Raw genomic sequence first — 15,804 nt, forward strand, 5'->3', positions numbered from 1 at the left:
AATTCTTTCTCCTCTATTCCTTAGAGTGATAAGCACATTGTTGAAGCAAAGAATAGGCATCCAAAGAACACTTGATAAATAAACTGAAAGCTCTACGCACCAAATATCATATAATGTTATATTTCTTCCAATGTCTACAGCATCCTGCACATATCAGGCACTTAGTATATGTTTTATTGAACAAATGAAGCTAACATTTATTAAACTAAAGTGCCATGAATGGATTCGTGTTTTCAAAAATACTTTATATGAAGTTACTATCTTATATAAAGACTACTTACCTGATGTTCTATTCTCCTCTGCCTGTTTCAAGCTTAGCTGTTTTTCTCTACTGCTGTTTAAATACTTCCTTGAAGGATCTGTCATAGCTTTATTGTTCCTAGGTAAAATAAGTGTACACCAAATATTACTGGCATGCCAAGTTGTTTATCTTTTAAGTATTTGACATTTTATTTCAAATGATATATTCAATGAAGTTCCATGAGCATGGGATTTAATACAGGAAAGGGACTTTGAAATCAACTAGATCAACTCCCTCACCTTGCATATGGAGGTACTGAGGTTAGGCAATAAACTGTTAGCATATCCAAGTGACCAAATAAACAAATGAGAATTATTAAAATAATAATCTCTTTCATTAACAAGTCAAAAGTTAACAAAAAACTATGATAATTAAATGAAAATGAAGCAGAACTTAATATTTACACAAAAGTTAAATTCATGAGAATGCCAAGAAGCTAAGAAATTATATATTTTTTGTTTTCTTTTTATTTTCATTTCCAAATTCTCTCCTTCAATCCATTTCTCCCCCATCCATAAAAAAAAAAAGGCAAAAAATACCTTATTCCCAACATGAAATAATATTTTGACTAAATTCATGTGAAAGGATTACATTATTAAGATGGGAAGTGTCAGGCAGGAGGGAGACAATTTTAGTTACACACAACACACCCTCTTCCATCTCAGAACCAATACTGTATATGGTTCCAAAGCAGAAGAGTGATATGGGCTAGGTATGGGGTTAAGTAGCTTGCCCAGGGTCACACAGCTAGAAAGTGTCTGAAGCCTCCTATCTCTAACCATGCTTCTCAATTCACTCGAGCTACCTAGCTGCCTTCATTTCCTTTATCTTTTCTGATATTTTCTGTGTGATCAATCTGAGTTTGCTTCTGTTTTTGTAACTACAGTGGTAGTCACAGTATTCTTTTGGTTCCGTTTCCCTCATTCTGCATCATTTCATATCACCTATTTTTCTGAATTGTTCATGGTCATTGGTTCTTATGGTATAATTTAATATTCCATTATACTTATATACCATAATATGCTCACATATTTTCTAATCATTGAATATCTAGTTTATTTACAGTTTTTTTGTTATTATAAATAGTTCTACTAAGAATGAAACAGTGTCAGAACAATTTGTACCATAACATTAAAATCATAATAAACAATTCTGAAAGATTTAGGAATTATGATTGATACAACAATTAACCATGATCCCAGAGGGCATTTCTGAATATAACCAATGTGGGAATTTGTTTTGCTAATTTGTAATAAGAGCTTCTGTGTTTCTTTTATTTTCCTTTAGAAGTAGGGTGGGGAAAAATTATTGATAATTTAAAATATTAACATGTGATTGTTTACAAAAATAAATGAATAAGGGGGGCAGCTGGATAGCTCAGTGGATTGAGAGCCAGGCCTAGATACGGGAGGTCCTAGATTCAAATCTGACCTCAGATACTTGCCAGTTGTGTGTCCCCTGGGCAAGTCACTTAACCCCCATAGCCTAACCCTTACCACTCTTCTGCCTTGCAGAAGGTAAGGGTTTAAAAAAATTAAATGAAATAAGATAAGTGAATAAGACAGTTAGGTAGCTAGGTAGCTCAGTGAACAAGAGAGCCAGGTCTGGAAGCATGAGGTCCTGGGTTCAAATTTGGCCTCCAACACTTCCTAGCTGTGTGACCCTGGGCAAGTCTCTTATACCAATCATCTGCCCCTTACTGCTTTTCTGCCTTGGAACTGATGCATAGTATCAATTCTGAGATAGAAGACAAGGGCTCTGAAAAGAAAAAATCATTGGGACCACTGGATCAAACAGAATATTTTTGTCACTTATTTAAAATTCCATGATGCTTTACAAAAAACAAAAAAAAACAAAAAAAACTAACCTAAACTCTATCAGCTATACCTTTTATTTTTAAAGCCACAGGTGCGAGCTAGCATTGAATTTTATCTTTTATTATCTTAGTTCAACTGAGAAGAATCAGGTAGAACCTAAGCTGTTTTAACTTTCATTTCTGTCAACACTTTTTCCGTATGATTGGTGACAGTTCTTTTTTCAAGATTTTATCAATTCATCACAGCTTGGTTCCTGAGGACTAATGATTAAACATATTTTCTTCCTCTGGGTAGAGAGGTAGGAGACTATAGGTACAGAATGTTGGAACTGCTGTGGTAATTCGTTCTGCTTGTTTTTCTTTATTACAAGGGAAGGTTCTATAAAGGGATGGGAGGAAACTATTGGGATAAATGAGATCTTTCTTTCTGTCTTTGATCTCCTTGGGGCAATTGCCTCAGTGGGATCTAAGAATCAAAGGATATAAATTTTACTCACTTTGAAAGCATAATTTCAAATTGTTTCAAAATATTTCCAGAATGACTAGACCAATTCACAGTTGTACTTACAATATTGTTAGTGTACCTATCTTTCCATAAGCCCTCTATTTACTATTCTGTATTTTGTCATCACTAACTGCTAACATAATTTTCATTGATATTACATAACCATATTCCGTCTTCCTAATCTCTTTTTCTCTTTTCACATTAGTAAACAATAAAAAAGTAAAAACAGTTAACTTCCAAAAGAACAAACAGTACTAAAAATCTGTTTTGTTAATAGGACCCTAGAAAGGTCCCTGAGTCCAGCCCCCTATTTAATGCTTGAGGAAACTGAGGCCCAGTCAAGTGACTTGACCAAGGGGAACATAGGGGATTATCAATAGATGATAGATTGAAGCCTGGTACACCAGCTTAAAATCCAGGGCTCGTTCTACTCCATTAGAACTAGGCTCCTTCTGGCCCTCCTGGCACTGCAAATAATATACTGGTATAATGAGAAGACTTCAAAGACAGTTGCTATATTATTCTATTCAGAATACTGCATAATGCCATAAAGGATTTCATGGCAACTTACGATGATGAATCATTTTCCTTGGGGTAATCTTCATTCATCTCTGACCCAGTTGATAGCATTCTTTTTCTCTTTTCATTCCTACAGAATACAGAGAATATATAATCTAAAAATCAAGATGCTAACATACAAGTTATACCATCAAAATTATAAATTCTAATGGCCTCAAGGATAGTACCTGTGATTATTATATTTGCTATTGATTTAGCCTCTTGGAGTTGGAAGGGAGCCCAAAGGTTATCTAGTTCAACCTACACAAGAATCCCCTCTAGGCCACCCCAGCTTCTGTTTAGTCAATCTTTGTCTGAAGCCCTGGAGATCTCTTATAATGTAGTCCCTTGTACTTCTGAACAGTTCTGCTTCTACCCACGGATCCCAGGTTTGTCCTCTGGAGTGTCAGTAGAACAAATCTAATCCTGCCCTACAGGATAGCCACTGAAATACTTTAAGAATGACCAACATGTCTCTCTAGTCTTCTTTGAGCTAAAAGTACTTTCTTTCAAATGATCTTGATGTGGAATGGTGCCTCATCTCAACTTCCTGAATACCTTCTTCTGAAGGATCTCTAGATTATTATGGTCCTTTTAAAATGTAACAACAGGATATGAACAGAATATTCAAGATTTGCTAAAACAAAACTTTAACTGCTAAGCCAGACCATAGCATAGCCATTACTTTCCATATTCTGCACTCTATGTATATCTTAAAGGAGCCTCAGATCATGCTATCTTTTCGGGCTGCTAAATAATACCAGTGATTTTTACTAAACTTGTAGGCCATTAAAACATCTAGATTTTTTTTCATGTGAACGACTATCTAACCAACCATAAATTGATGATCCAGAACCTGTGAGGTTTTTTTTTTAAACTCAAGTATTATATTTTACATTTATATAAATTAAGTTTCCTTTTAGATTCCTATCACCATTTCTGCTTGTAGAGATCTATTTGAATCCTGACACTATGATCCAATGTGTTGCCTATTCCAGTTTTCTACTATTGGCAAATCTAATCAGCATGCCATCTAAGGCTTCATTCAAGTCAAGATAAAAATGTTAAATGTCAAAGGGCCAAAAACAGGTCTCTAGAGTGCTCCAATAAGAGATCTACAATCAAAGTTGATATTGAATCATTGGTCACTACTCTCTGGATAGTTATTCAACTGGTTCTGAATCTGATTACAATATATTAAGCCCATACTGTTCCATCTTGTCCACAAGGATAGATAGCAAAAGATTTTCGTCATGTTTTATTGAAATCTAGGTAAATTAAGTTTTATATTCCCTGGAACTACTAATATGGAAGGGGAGGAGGGGAAGGAAATGGGTTCTCTTGGCATTATCCGTCTGGTGTTTCACTTTCTAGATGCTCACACTTCTAGAAGTTTGCTAGTAAGTGAAATCAAACTTACCCATCTATACTGCGTAGACTCTACTATCTTCCCTTTATAAAACAAAACAAAATATTTGCACTTTTAAAGTTCTAGCACTTTTTCCATTCTTCATGATCTTTCAGGAATTAATCACAATGTCTCAGCAAATACTCTATTAAGTTATTTCATAGCCCTAGGTTGTGGTTCATTAAAATCTGGTGACTTGAATTCATCTAGGATAGCCATGTACTCTCTAACTATAATGTTACTTATCTTGGGTTTCAATTCTTTATTTAGCTCTTTTTCTTCTATCCTTTAATGGCCCAAAGATCATTCTCCATAGCAGAGAAAAGAATAAAGTATTTCTGCCCCCTTGTTATCATCCTTTATACCTGGAGCAGCAGTCCTAGGCTTTCTTTAATCCTCTACCTTTTCTCAAAATAGCTTTTAAGAAGCCCTCTCTGTTGTTCATAATACCCAATTCTCTGCTGTGCACATATATAAATGGTAACTGAAATTTGGTTAAACAAACCAGAGAAAAAATTTCAAACTGCTTGCTTACCAAAAATTAACTTTCTACATTTCATTGTTATCTAATATACCGCAATAGCTCCTTCTTAACATTGAAGTTTTCCTATCTTTCAATACCTTTCTCAAAACATTAATATAGCCAGAAGATTATGGCAACTTTGTTAAAGTTATGTTTTAAAATAGAGTCAAACATATTTGTAAGTATATGCAGTTGATGGCTAATTGTCAACAGAAAGTCTTCATACCGATTTTCTAATAATCCTGTTCTTAGAGGTGTTGATGAAGTAGAAGTCAGAGAGGTATTTACTCGAGATCCAGTCATTACACTTCCTGTTGGAGTCTTTGTGGATCCTCTGCCTGGAGTACCAAGAACTTTTCGATATGTAGTATCATCTTTGGATTCCAAACTTGCTTTTTTTGAAGAAGTCTAAAAGAAAAAAGAGAATCAATATTAAATAAGCACACCTTCAAATATAAGAAATAAAATTCTATCAAAGATGCCTAAAATCCAAGTTTGAAATTCTTTTTCTTCAACATGCTTGCAATTTTCTAAATTTCCAAGGCACATTTAAAGGATAAAACAAAGAATCCTGAAACTCACTGACCAAAGCAGTAGTGGGGAATGTTGTAGATGAAGAGGATGAAGAAGTAGGCCTTTGAAAAAATACATATGACTAAGAGAATGAAAAAGGAGACCAGCAAAGATTAAAGAGTGGCATTGGCCAGTTTGGCTAGCAAAGAATCCAATAATGCCTGAGGCAAGCCTCAAAAAGAATTCCAATTTGGAAGAGAAAAAGAAAAAGAGATATTCACCAGGGAAAATGGGTGAAGAACACAGGACCCAGTGGCAGAAATGACATCAGTGATCTGTATAGGAGAAGCCAGAATTGAAGTAATCAAAGAAAAACTGACTAGTGTAGCATAGTAGTTGGGAAACAGCTATAAGAAATCCTCTTTTCAAGAAGTAAGTATGAAACCTCTCCTTGAAGAAAAATTTCCTGTCTTCTGTGAAAAACTACATTCACATATTAACTTCTTACTACATTAAGATAATGAATTTGATTAATATCCAAGGTAAATGTATATAATTATAACAATCATCAAATTTGCAATAATAGATTAAGCAGCTAAATTATATGTAGGATAGCATATACTACAAACAGTTTTTGGTTGATTACAGGGAATTTTATGGAAGAAGTTACTTATCAAGTCACCTTTACTATCTAGAACACAGGTGGTAAACAAGGGAAAACACCAGAAATGGAAAAATACCTGCAAGCTCAACATAAACACATATGTTTTATAGTTGTAGGAAAATCTCTCAAGTTCTCACTCAGAGTTTATTTACTTTAACTTCTAATATGCTCAGTGGTCTAGTTTCTCAGTCCATAGCAGGTTGGCAATGGCAAAAGGGAGGATGGAGGCTGCTTAAAGGAAAGCTTACTGACATATCAGCAAGAAGGGAGAGATGACAGTCTGCCAGCCAGAAGAGAGACAAATATTAAAAACAAAATAATCCTGACAATATTTGGTGTAAAGCAGTTCTACATGACTAAATAACTTTGAAAACATTATTGTATTAAAACAGAGTAAAATAAGAAATAATCATAATGATGCTGATTAAGAAAATGTATATTTTATACTCTGCTTATTAAGGCAATGAAATGTGTAGTAAATTCTTTAAATGAACAAAATGGTTAAAATAAAAGGAAATGGTTGCCTAAAAGATTTATGATAAACAGGTAATTACTATAGAAATGACCACTCCTTCAACTACCTTAAAAAGAACTGAGAAATGACAAACCCTCAGTTGTTAATAATTAGATTTCAATACTTTAAAATTCGGTTTAACATACCTGATTTTCTATGTAAGAGAACTGCCTGTTGGCTTCCTTCTGTGTAGTCCTGCTCCCGAGAACTCCGCCAAAGCTACCAGACCCCTGGGAAGGTTTCATGGCTAATGACAAAGGCACACCCCCAAATCACTAACTTTTACAAAGAGATGATTACTAGTATTTTTATATATTTGGGTAAAGAAGGGAAGGAAAAGCAAAGGGGAAAAAAGATAGCCAAAATGTTTATTGATCAATATTTTTGAAGTTTTTGAAATAGGTGCTATATACAGTATAATTATATCTTAATCAAGGTAACTCAGGCCAAAACCAGAGAATACACATAAAGAAGATCCAATTGCCCTAAAACCTAACCTTATATAGCTATCCATTTAAGAAACTAGAATCGAGATGGTAATTTGTTAACAAGAGGTAGTACAGTATGGTAGACAGAGCACTAAACATATCTTTCCTCCTCTCCCACTTAAGACACAGGCTCCTGCCCAGGATGCAGAAGTCAAGATAATACCATGGGCATACCTCACATAACTGAAAAAATGTTCTTGGGGAAAATGAAGTTATAGGGAGGGTAGATGGTACCATAAGAATCCATTATGAATCAGCAATCAGTTGAAAAGCAACAGGGTATGCTTGTATTAGTACTCAAATCTGAGGATGTTACAGCTTAAATTGGCTGTGTTAGTACTGAAACCTTTCCACAATTTATGACACCTTTTCTGTGGGAAAAGATTACAGGATCTAAACAAGCAACTTTAAAAAATGAACTTATGAAATGCAATGGAGATGCAAGTAGGGAAATTCCTATATATTTGTTTAGAAATTAAGAGTTCCCTTTTTACATTTTTTTTTTTTTAGTAAAGCTAGCTTCTAATTTATCATCTATTGTCTTTTAAGCTGTAACTGGTGTAAAACCATTAGAAGTGCCAAACCATGTACCAAATAAGAAACCTTTAAGTGGAACTCTGTGGTTATCAGAACTACTTTGAGGGGGCAGCTGGGTAGCTCAGTGGATTGAGAGCCAAGCCTAGAGACAGAAGGTCCCAGGTTCAAATCTGACCTCAGATATTTCCCAGCTGTGTGACCCTGGACAAGTCACTTGACCCCCATTGCCTACCCTTACCACTCTTCTGCCTTGGAACCAATACACAGTATTGACTCCAAGACGGAAGGTGAGGGTTTAAAAAAAAAAAAAAAAAAAAAAAAGAACTACTTTGAATTTTAGGAGAAACAATGTCTCAGTTGAATCTTTTGATCTAGACTTTTTTTTTTTTTTGGTCAAGTGAACCAACACCAGTCCACTCTTCCTATAATATAAATTTAAATATTCATTTTTCTTCACATTCAACTAATTTTTACACCAACCAACCCCATACACTGGGATGATTAGTGCTCACCTGTATGGAGTCTATTTTGATGAACTGCATCCAGGAACAGCCTCATTTCATCTGCATCCTTACAAGGTACTTTGTCAATAGACAAATAGCTATTATCCTGCAGTGTAAGAATCAGGCGACTTTGTTTTGCTCCATTGGGTCGAAGAACCACATTCTTTATATTGTGACTTAGCTGGATGGGGAAGGGAAATGATCTTGTTATTATCAATGTGAAACTATCCATGAAGAACTAGTCAAAGGATATGATTTTCATAACAAACCATTTCCTCCCTTCACCTAGTTTTCCCAATTGTAAGAAAATTTTATTCTCATTTCTTATAGCAACAAAATCAATACTTTTTCTGAAAGTTATAATATAATTATGAAAATGACAACAAAAGCTTATTTAAAAACATTGTACAGTGTTGCTAAATCTTAAGTTACTGTTAAGGCTAGTAGCTTCATCTTTTCAGAAACTTGAACAGCTGGACAAAACTGAATGAAAATTAGTGCCATGACTATTCAGGATCTGATGGAATAAGTGTTGCTAATTGCCAGTCATTATTTCCAAGAATACCTACAAAGAGATAGAAAAAGCAACAACATGGTATATCTTCCAAAGAATCTATCTGATTATGCTAATTTTTTATTGAAGATTTAAAACAGCAAGTCTTGATCAGAAACAATATAAAAGGGCCCAGATTTTTGCCAAACTATAAATGTCCACAAATTTCTGATTGTTACCCCAATTTTTATGAATATACAAAATGTGTCATTTTTATTGCCTAAGGTGACCACAGAAAAACATTATGGTATAATACATAGAAAACTGCCTTCAAAGCAAGGAAGCTCTGTGTTCAAGTCCTGACTCCAATATGTACTCTGTGATACTGGGCAAGACAATTAATTTTTTAGTTCTTTTAAGACTATGTACAGACCTGCATTTTCTCACCTGATAGTTTCTTCTACCTTATGAAATTACAGGTCCAGTCCCTAGGTCTATCCCTAAGTTGTTTCTAACATTTAATATTAACTAATCTAGCTTCTGTTAGGTACTCTCCTTAAATCTTAGTTACAGGTAAGACTCCCAGAGCATATAAAACACATTATTTTTTTCCTCATTAAAACCAAGCCTTGTGGCCCTGAAATTGATTTTTTGATGGTCTTTGGAAAAAAAAATAGTAACTTTTATTCTCTCTTAGCTACCTCCACTGAGTAAGGTTAGTTTCTTCCATAGCTTCAAGTGTCCCAGCCTGAACCATACTCCATCTTATGTCCACAAATGTTTATTCTATTATTTCCTTCTGCTTGCAATATGAAAATAATGACTGTGTCACAACTTTATGCCTAGACTATCACAGGAGAAATAAAAGATAATTTCATTAAAAAAATAAAAATAAAAAGTGTGGTCCCATTGGCTTTTTGTCATTTTTTAGATAAACACAAATACACATACATATCAATTAAATACTCTTATTTATATAAAATTTTATTCTTTTTTGAAGTCAAAATAAGTCTGAATTTATGTCCTTAATCAGAATAGTATATTTGCTACAAAGCAATTTGATTTGGAAAAATAATTAAGAATTGGAAGTATTGACAATAGGCCTGGGACTGAAAAGAAAAAAGTACCTAAAAAAACTATACATTAGTCTTATGAATAGTCTACCACCTCCTTTAAAATCAGAGAATTAAATTCAAGGGGAAAAATATAAGGAAGTTCTTTTAGCATGCACACAAATCAAAAAATTAAAATTCTAGTTCTTTCAGAAACCATACTATTAAAAGACTACATATGTATATAATCAAGCGTCCCTTCTATACAGAACAATACTATCAAAAGCCTAAATAACTTCTCAGCAAGTCACTTCTAGACCTAATGTTTCACTGAGATGGGAAACAAATAAAGGCAAGAGCCTCAATTAAGGTCAAGCTCCTAGGGACCAAAGTTAAAGAATGAAACCTACTCACATGATGCCAACCTGCACAGAGGGCAGGCACAAATCTATACTCAATTTGTCTTGTTATGAGATGGTTAATGTAAAGCATATAGAAGTATCAGCTGCTGTTCTTCTTATGTTACTATCACGAACTCCTTTAACCATCCATCCCTCTACAAATGTTATGTTGGAGGACTTATATTAGTTCAAGGGCACTTTTGGTACCCTTAATCAAAAGCAAGGTTATATTTAGAAAGATAACAACATAATTCATAAGCACTTTGTCTAAATACAATCAAAGGAATTTTGCATAGAGCCTTTAAACATAAAGCTATGTTACTATTCCTAACCCCCAAGGCTGGCCCTCTAGCCAGAACATCATATTAAGCCCCATGATTGTGTGGAAAGAGGCCTATAAACTTCTGCAAAATATGAACATAATGGTATATACTGAGATCAAACAACTTACACATGAAAAATGCTACATGTAACATTGTAAAAATGTTCTGTCTAAAATGTTCTGGTATCCATCATACATTTTAAAAACAAAGAAAAAGTACTAAAGTATTTTCCTTATTTTGAAAAAATCCAAAAAATAGTTTGGATATCAACTTCAAGCCCTATTTTCTCTCAAAATAATGGAACTTACTGTCTGCTTTTTTTGGGCCACCCAGCAATCTCTTGAATAATTTACAATGCATTTATACAAAAGGATTAGTGTACTGGAAATAAGAAACAATAACAAATAGTCTAGCAAGAGAGTTGACACGAAACTTAACTCTGGCATAGAACTACTGTTTACTAAAGGGCACTAATTAATCTACTCCAAACCCAAAATGGGAATACCTGAAATGTCCTCGGAATTCCTCCAGCATTATAGTGAACCACTAGGCTGACTTTATTTTCCTTTTCCACAATTTCAAAGGATCCTTCTTTCCACTTTGTAATCCCCGTCTGAATGCTCCGTACTCGGATAGGACCATGTATCTTCAAAGGAGTCATATTTTTTAAAAATAAATTGCTTCTACCCAAATTAAAAAGTAAATCACACCTTCACCTGAAAGGTTCTGAGGAAGGAAAATAAAACAAAGCAAAAATTATAATTTTCCATGGATAAAGGTATGGGTTAAGAGAGTGATTATCTAGTTGTCAATATCACCATGGTTGATATATTTTTCCATTCTACACAATAAATTTCATCATTTACACAAAATCTCCCCTAAAAGTACCATTAGCCCAGCCACATAAAAAAACCAACTGGCTCCATATTCACTAGCTGCTTCTTATGGCCACTCACCTGTACCCTGTGTGTTGGTGGCACACTTATTAGAATGACAAGTCTAAAATAAGGAAGTGTCCAGTTCTGTATTTTGCCCAGGATATATCATAATTCTTTTATTCAGTAAATGCCAATTAAAAACAAGCTTACACAGATGACATTCTGAAAGTGATATTCTATTACAATTTGGATCAGTCTCTACTTTGACCATTACAGAGCTGAATCCATTCTTCTTGTATGAATAGTAACAGGTCTTGACTTTCAAACACCTACCAAAAAGAAATAGTGTTTCCACCAATCTGATTCCATTATTTGTCTATTCAGTTGTTTATAACTCCTCTCAAAATAACAATGCATGTCCGCCAAGTGTCATTACTTCCAATAGTCTGCAGTATAAGCAAACATATATATAGGGAGAATAATAAGAAAAAATTCTAATAAAGTTAGTCTAACATCTAGAATTATGTCATATGGGGAAATGAACATATTACCATCAATCAAACTCCCACCCCCAAAACCTTTTAAAACATTTATCCATGTGTGATACTCTTCTAAAGCTATATAAAACAAATTACTTGACCTATTCTAGCTAGTAATAGTGGTCTGAGAATAGGGGATTAAATTTCTAATAAAGCAGTACATTTTCTAGACATCTGTTTTTAATTTTGTTATTCAAAGGGATACTTTTTAACTTTTTAATCTAACATATTCAGACTCTTATTAATGTATTCCTATTTTCTGTGATTATGGGATATAGCAAACTTTTCAAAGTGACTTTCTGAATGCCAACAAGTAAATACAGTTAAGCTAATACGAGAAACCAAAATATAAAATATCTAAACAAAAAAAGCAACGGTGATTCAGTTTTTTTATTTTCATGTATCACTAGAGTACTAGCTTCAAAACGGTTTTAGTTTTCAATTCAATTAAAAACAAAAAATAGATGAATGTCCTCCAAACTAGTCAAGTAAACTTTCATGTGATTCTAAACCATTAAATATTTCATCTTTTTTCTTATTTAAATGAATCATCCTGAGTAGAAATAGGGCAGAAGAAAAGGCACAGGACTGGTAATTCAGGAAAACTGTGCTAGTCCTGCTTCTGCCACAGATTAGTTGTGTGCCTTTAAGAAAGCCACAAAGTAATATTTCTTTTCCTCAAATTTTTAATTTGTAAAATGGAGCTAATACCACAACAATCTACTTATTAGGAGAATGGGTGTCAACTAAGTAGAGCAGGGAAAATATTCCAGAGCACATGTAGCACAACCAGATTATAGTAGCTGGGAAATATGTAACAAATATAATAAAATACTGATAATATTATATTTCAAATTAAGTCAATCTGTGGGCCATGGGGATCCTTATGTATGGTTAGTGGCTCCCATTTCTATTTGAGTTTGACCCAATACTCTAGAGTAGTAATGAGGTAAAAAAGGATTCTAAGAAGGAAATAGCTGTCAACAAAGCCATGTATTTTTACCTCACGGAATAGATAGAACTAACAAGTCCACTGTGTATAAAATAAGATAGCACATGCAGTAGGGAAAAAAACCTTAAAAGTTATAAACACATAAGTTATTAGAATACTGATGACAAGAAGAAAGTAGTCCATCAGAGCTGACAACAGATAGAAGAAAAAAAGAACTCTCTATAGTAGGCTAGCCTCTTTGACTATTTTCTTGTTTTTAAGCACAGCAGTCTAGGGCTATTTAATTTAGGACCAGATAGTATCTCATCTGAAATTTAATATGGCAGAGTCATCAAGAAAAGATTAAATTATTTTGTGGATATTCTGCTTAAGAATATCCCCATGCAGGGAAGCATGTAATACATTAGAAGGAAAACTGTCCTTAAGATAAGTTCACATGTTTAAAAAAGTATGCTTCAGTTATCTGGAATTTTTATTAGAACACGTCCTCCCAATGACTAGATAAATGAGGCATCACTGTTCCCTGCCCTGCCTACCGTATAGGATTATGAGAAGAAAATGAAATCAATAGTGAAACCACTTGAAGAAGTTGAAAAACATTATATGAAGTTATAACTTTTCTCTGTATTATAAAATCCAAGTAGCAATGTTATTTTCTGGACACAAGAAGCTACCACAGAACACCAGAGACTATCACAATTACTGTCTTCTTAGTTAAGATGACATTTTTGCTTAAACTAGTAACTGTCCATATTTTATGTCAGCAACATGTTTGCTACTGTTATTTTCTAAATACTGACACTGTTACATTGCTTCACTGTGTCCTTGAAGCATTTCCCCCCCAATCACTCTCACATATAACTGATTTCCTTTAGTATGCTGATCAAGTATGCTAAAGCACATACTGAAATGATAAATCCTCATTACATAACAACCAAATCAGTGTTACATTCACCAAGTTCCATAAAAATGGCCCCACTATTCACCACGTTGTGTATACCTCATCTTTCAAAGTACAAACCTGGACTCTCTCAAGGTACATGCTGAAATTTCCCATACAGCAAAGATTTGACTTCATTCCTTACTGATGAAAACTCACTAGAACACAGATCATTTATGAAGTGACTATATCAGGAAGAACACAAGAGATTTATTGTGTAGTAATGGGGTAAGCTCCTACAACAAAGACGGTTTAGTAAACATCCCCAAAACAATGGTCTATATAATTTATAGCTACACAATATTAAAAGTTAGACCATTTGTTATGTTTCTCCTACATCTGCCCTTTTGCATTTTAAAGGCGTAGGCTTCTGACTTCAAAAGGAGAACAAAGAACCATGTTCCCTCGATGTTTTTCCTAAGGTACCAAAGTGACATCAATAGACACTAGAACCTTTTCAACATCGGGAATCACATTTTAAAAATTAGGTTACTAATTGAAGTATGGAGCTATAAACGATCCAACTTCACTAAGTATATGAATAATGACAGGTGAATCATTGGAAATGTTGCCTTTCTACTCCCTGCATTCTTTCGGAAGCACTACATGACTCTTTATGCACCTCCCCCTCAACCCCGGTTCATAATAACACAAAATTCAGAGTTGGCAGTGGCAGTCTGAACCCTCACTTTCCAAATGAAGCCCAGAAGAATAAAATGATCTTTTCAGGAGTGCAATTATTCAGGCCAGAGTCAATATATGAATGACAGTCTTTGGGCTGCAAAGACAGGATTCATGTTCTAGTAGTTAGCACCTTTTAAAAATTAGTTATTTAACATTTTGGTTCTTTCTAACTTGAAATTATTTCTATTGATTAATACTTCTCTCTTTTCTCAAGGGGAAAAAAGAGAAGGTACAGTTCAAGAAATTGGCAGGTGCAATTAAATGATATTCCTATGAAGATGACCACCTCTGGTACTTATTTGGGCTGTAAAGGAATTATACATTTTTACCCATCCATACTCATTCTCTTCAGTTGGGGCCTGACTCTTTTTAGCACATAACTATGGACAGGGAGCAGTTACACCTAATGTGGGACAAAATTCAATTGAAGTGTATAATTTTCTTATCATGGCCAACATTGATGCTGATTGATTAATCTTAGAAATTATTCATTAAGGGTAGCTATGTAGCTCAGTGGATAGAAAGTCAGCCCTAGAGATGGGAGGTCCTGGGTTCAAATTTGACCTCAAATACTTCCTAGCTGTGTGACCTGGGCAAGTCACTTAATCCCAACTGCCTATCTAGTCCTTACTGAACTTCTGCCTTGGAATGGATACTTATTGATTCTAAGACAGAAGGGAAGGGTTTTTTAGAAATGAGAAGAAAAAAAACTATCAGGCCCCTAAATTCACAAGGACTGAAATTGTTAAGAGAAGGTGCTAACTTGCAGTAATAGTGAGCTTTCTCATAGACTTCAATATACTAATTAAACCACAGGTCCTGTTAATATCCTTAACTACTTATTACTCTTTACAGATGTTCAAAAGAGTTTTTTGACCTAAATTTCAACCCATTTTAAAAACTGTGATTTGACATTGGATGTTCTATAATGTAGTCAAATATGTTGGCAAAATCATTCCTGTTCCTGACATATTTTTAAGGGTTCATGTTTTAGGCTCTGCACAGATATCACTTTGAAGAAGACCCTTTGTTGTATAAAATAGCATGTGGAAATATAAAGTTCAAAATATGCTAGTTTCTAATACAGCACTGAAAATGCAGTCAATTTTTGCCAATTTCCAAATATGTGCAAACATAAACACAATAATGAAAATTTTACTTACATTTCAGTGATTTTTATTTTTTTAATGAAAGCTACTTTATAACAATTCA

At 34.1% G+C, this 15,804-nt stretch overlaps 1 protein-coding gene across 1 annotated transcript in view; it reads right to left on the minus strand.

The window, feature by feature from the left end:
- USP37 (ubiquitin specific peptidase 37) overlaps nt 1-11,831 on the minus strand; it is a 60,464-nt gene extending 48,633 nt beyond the window's left edge. Inside the window, exons 1-7 of the mRNA XM_044667552.1 lie at nt 11,811-11,831; nt 11,105-11,325; nt 8,340-8,511; nt 6,949-7,049; nt 5,338-5,519; nt 3,194-3,271; nt 282-379 (exon numbers count right to left, since the gene is read on the minus strand). Of these exons, the coding sequence (XP_044523487.1) occupies nt 282-379; nt 3,194-3,271; nt 5,338-5,519; nt 6,949-7,049; nt 8,340-8,511; nt 11,105-11,260 (787 nt within the window). The 5' untranslated portion in view covers nt 11,261-11,325; nt 11,811-11,831. The remainder of the gene's footprint in view (nt 1-281; nt 380-3,193; nt 3,272-5,337; nt 5,520-6,948; nt 7,050-8,339; nt 8,512-11,104; nt 11,326-11,810) is intronic.
- Between the last annotated feature and the right edge of the window lie 3,973 nt (nt 11,832-15,804).

Source organism: Gracilinanus agilis, chromosome 3 (genome assembly GCF_016433145.1).
Source record: "Gracilinanus agilis isolate LMUSP501 chromosome 3, AgileGrace, whole genome shotgun sequence".
Lineage (NCBI taxonomy): Eukaryota > Metazoa > Chordata > Mammalia > Didelphimorphia > Didelphidae > Gracilinanus > Gracilinanus agilis.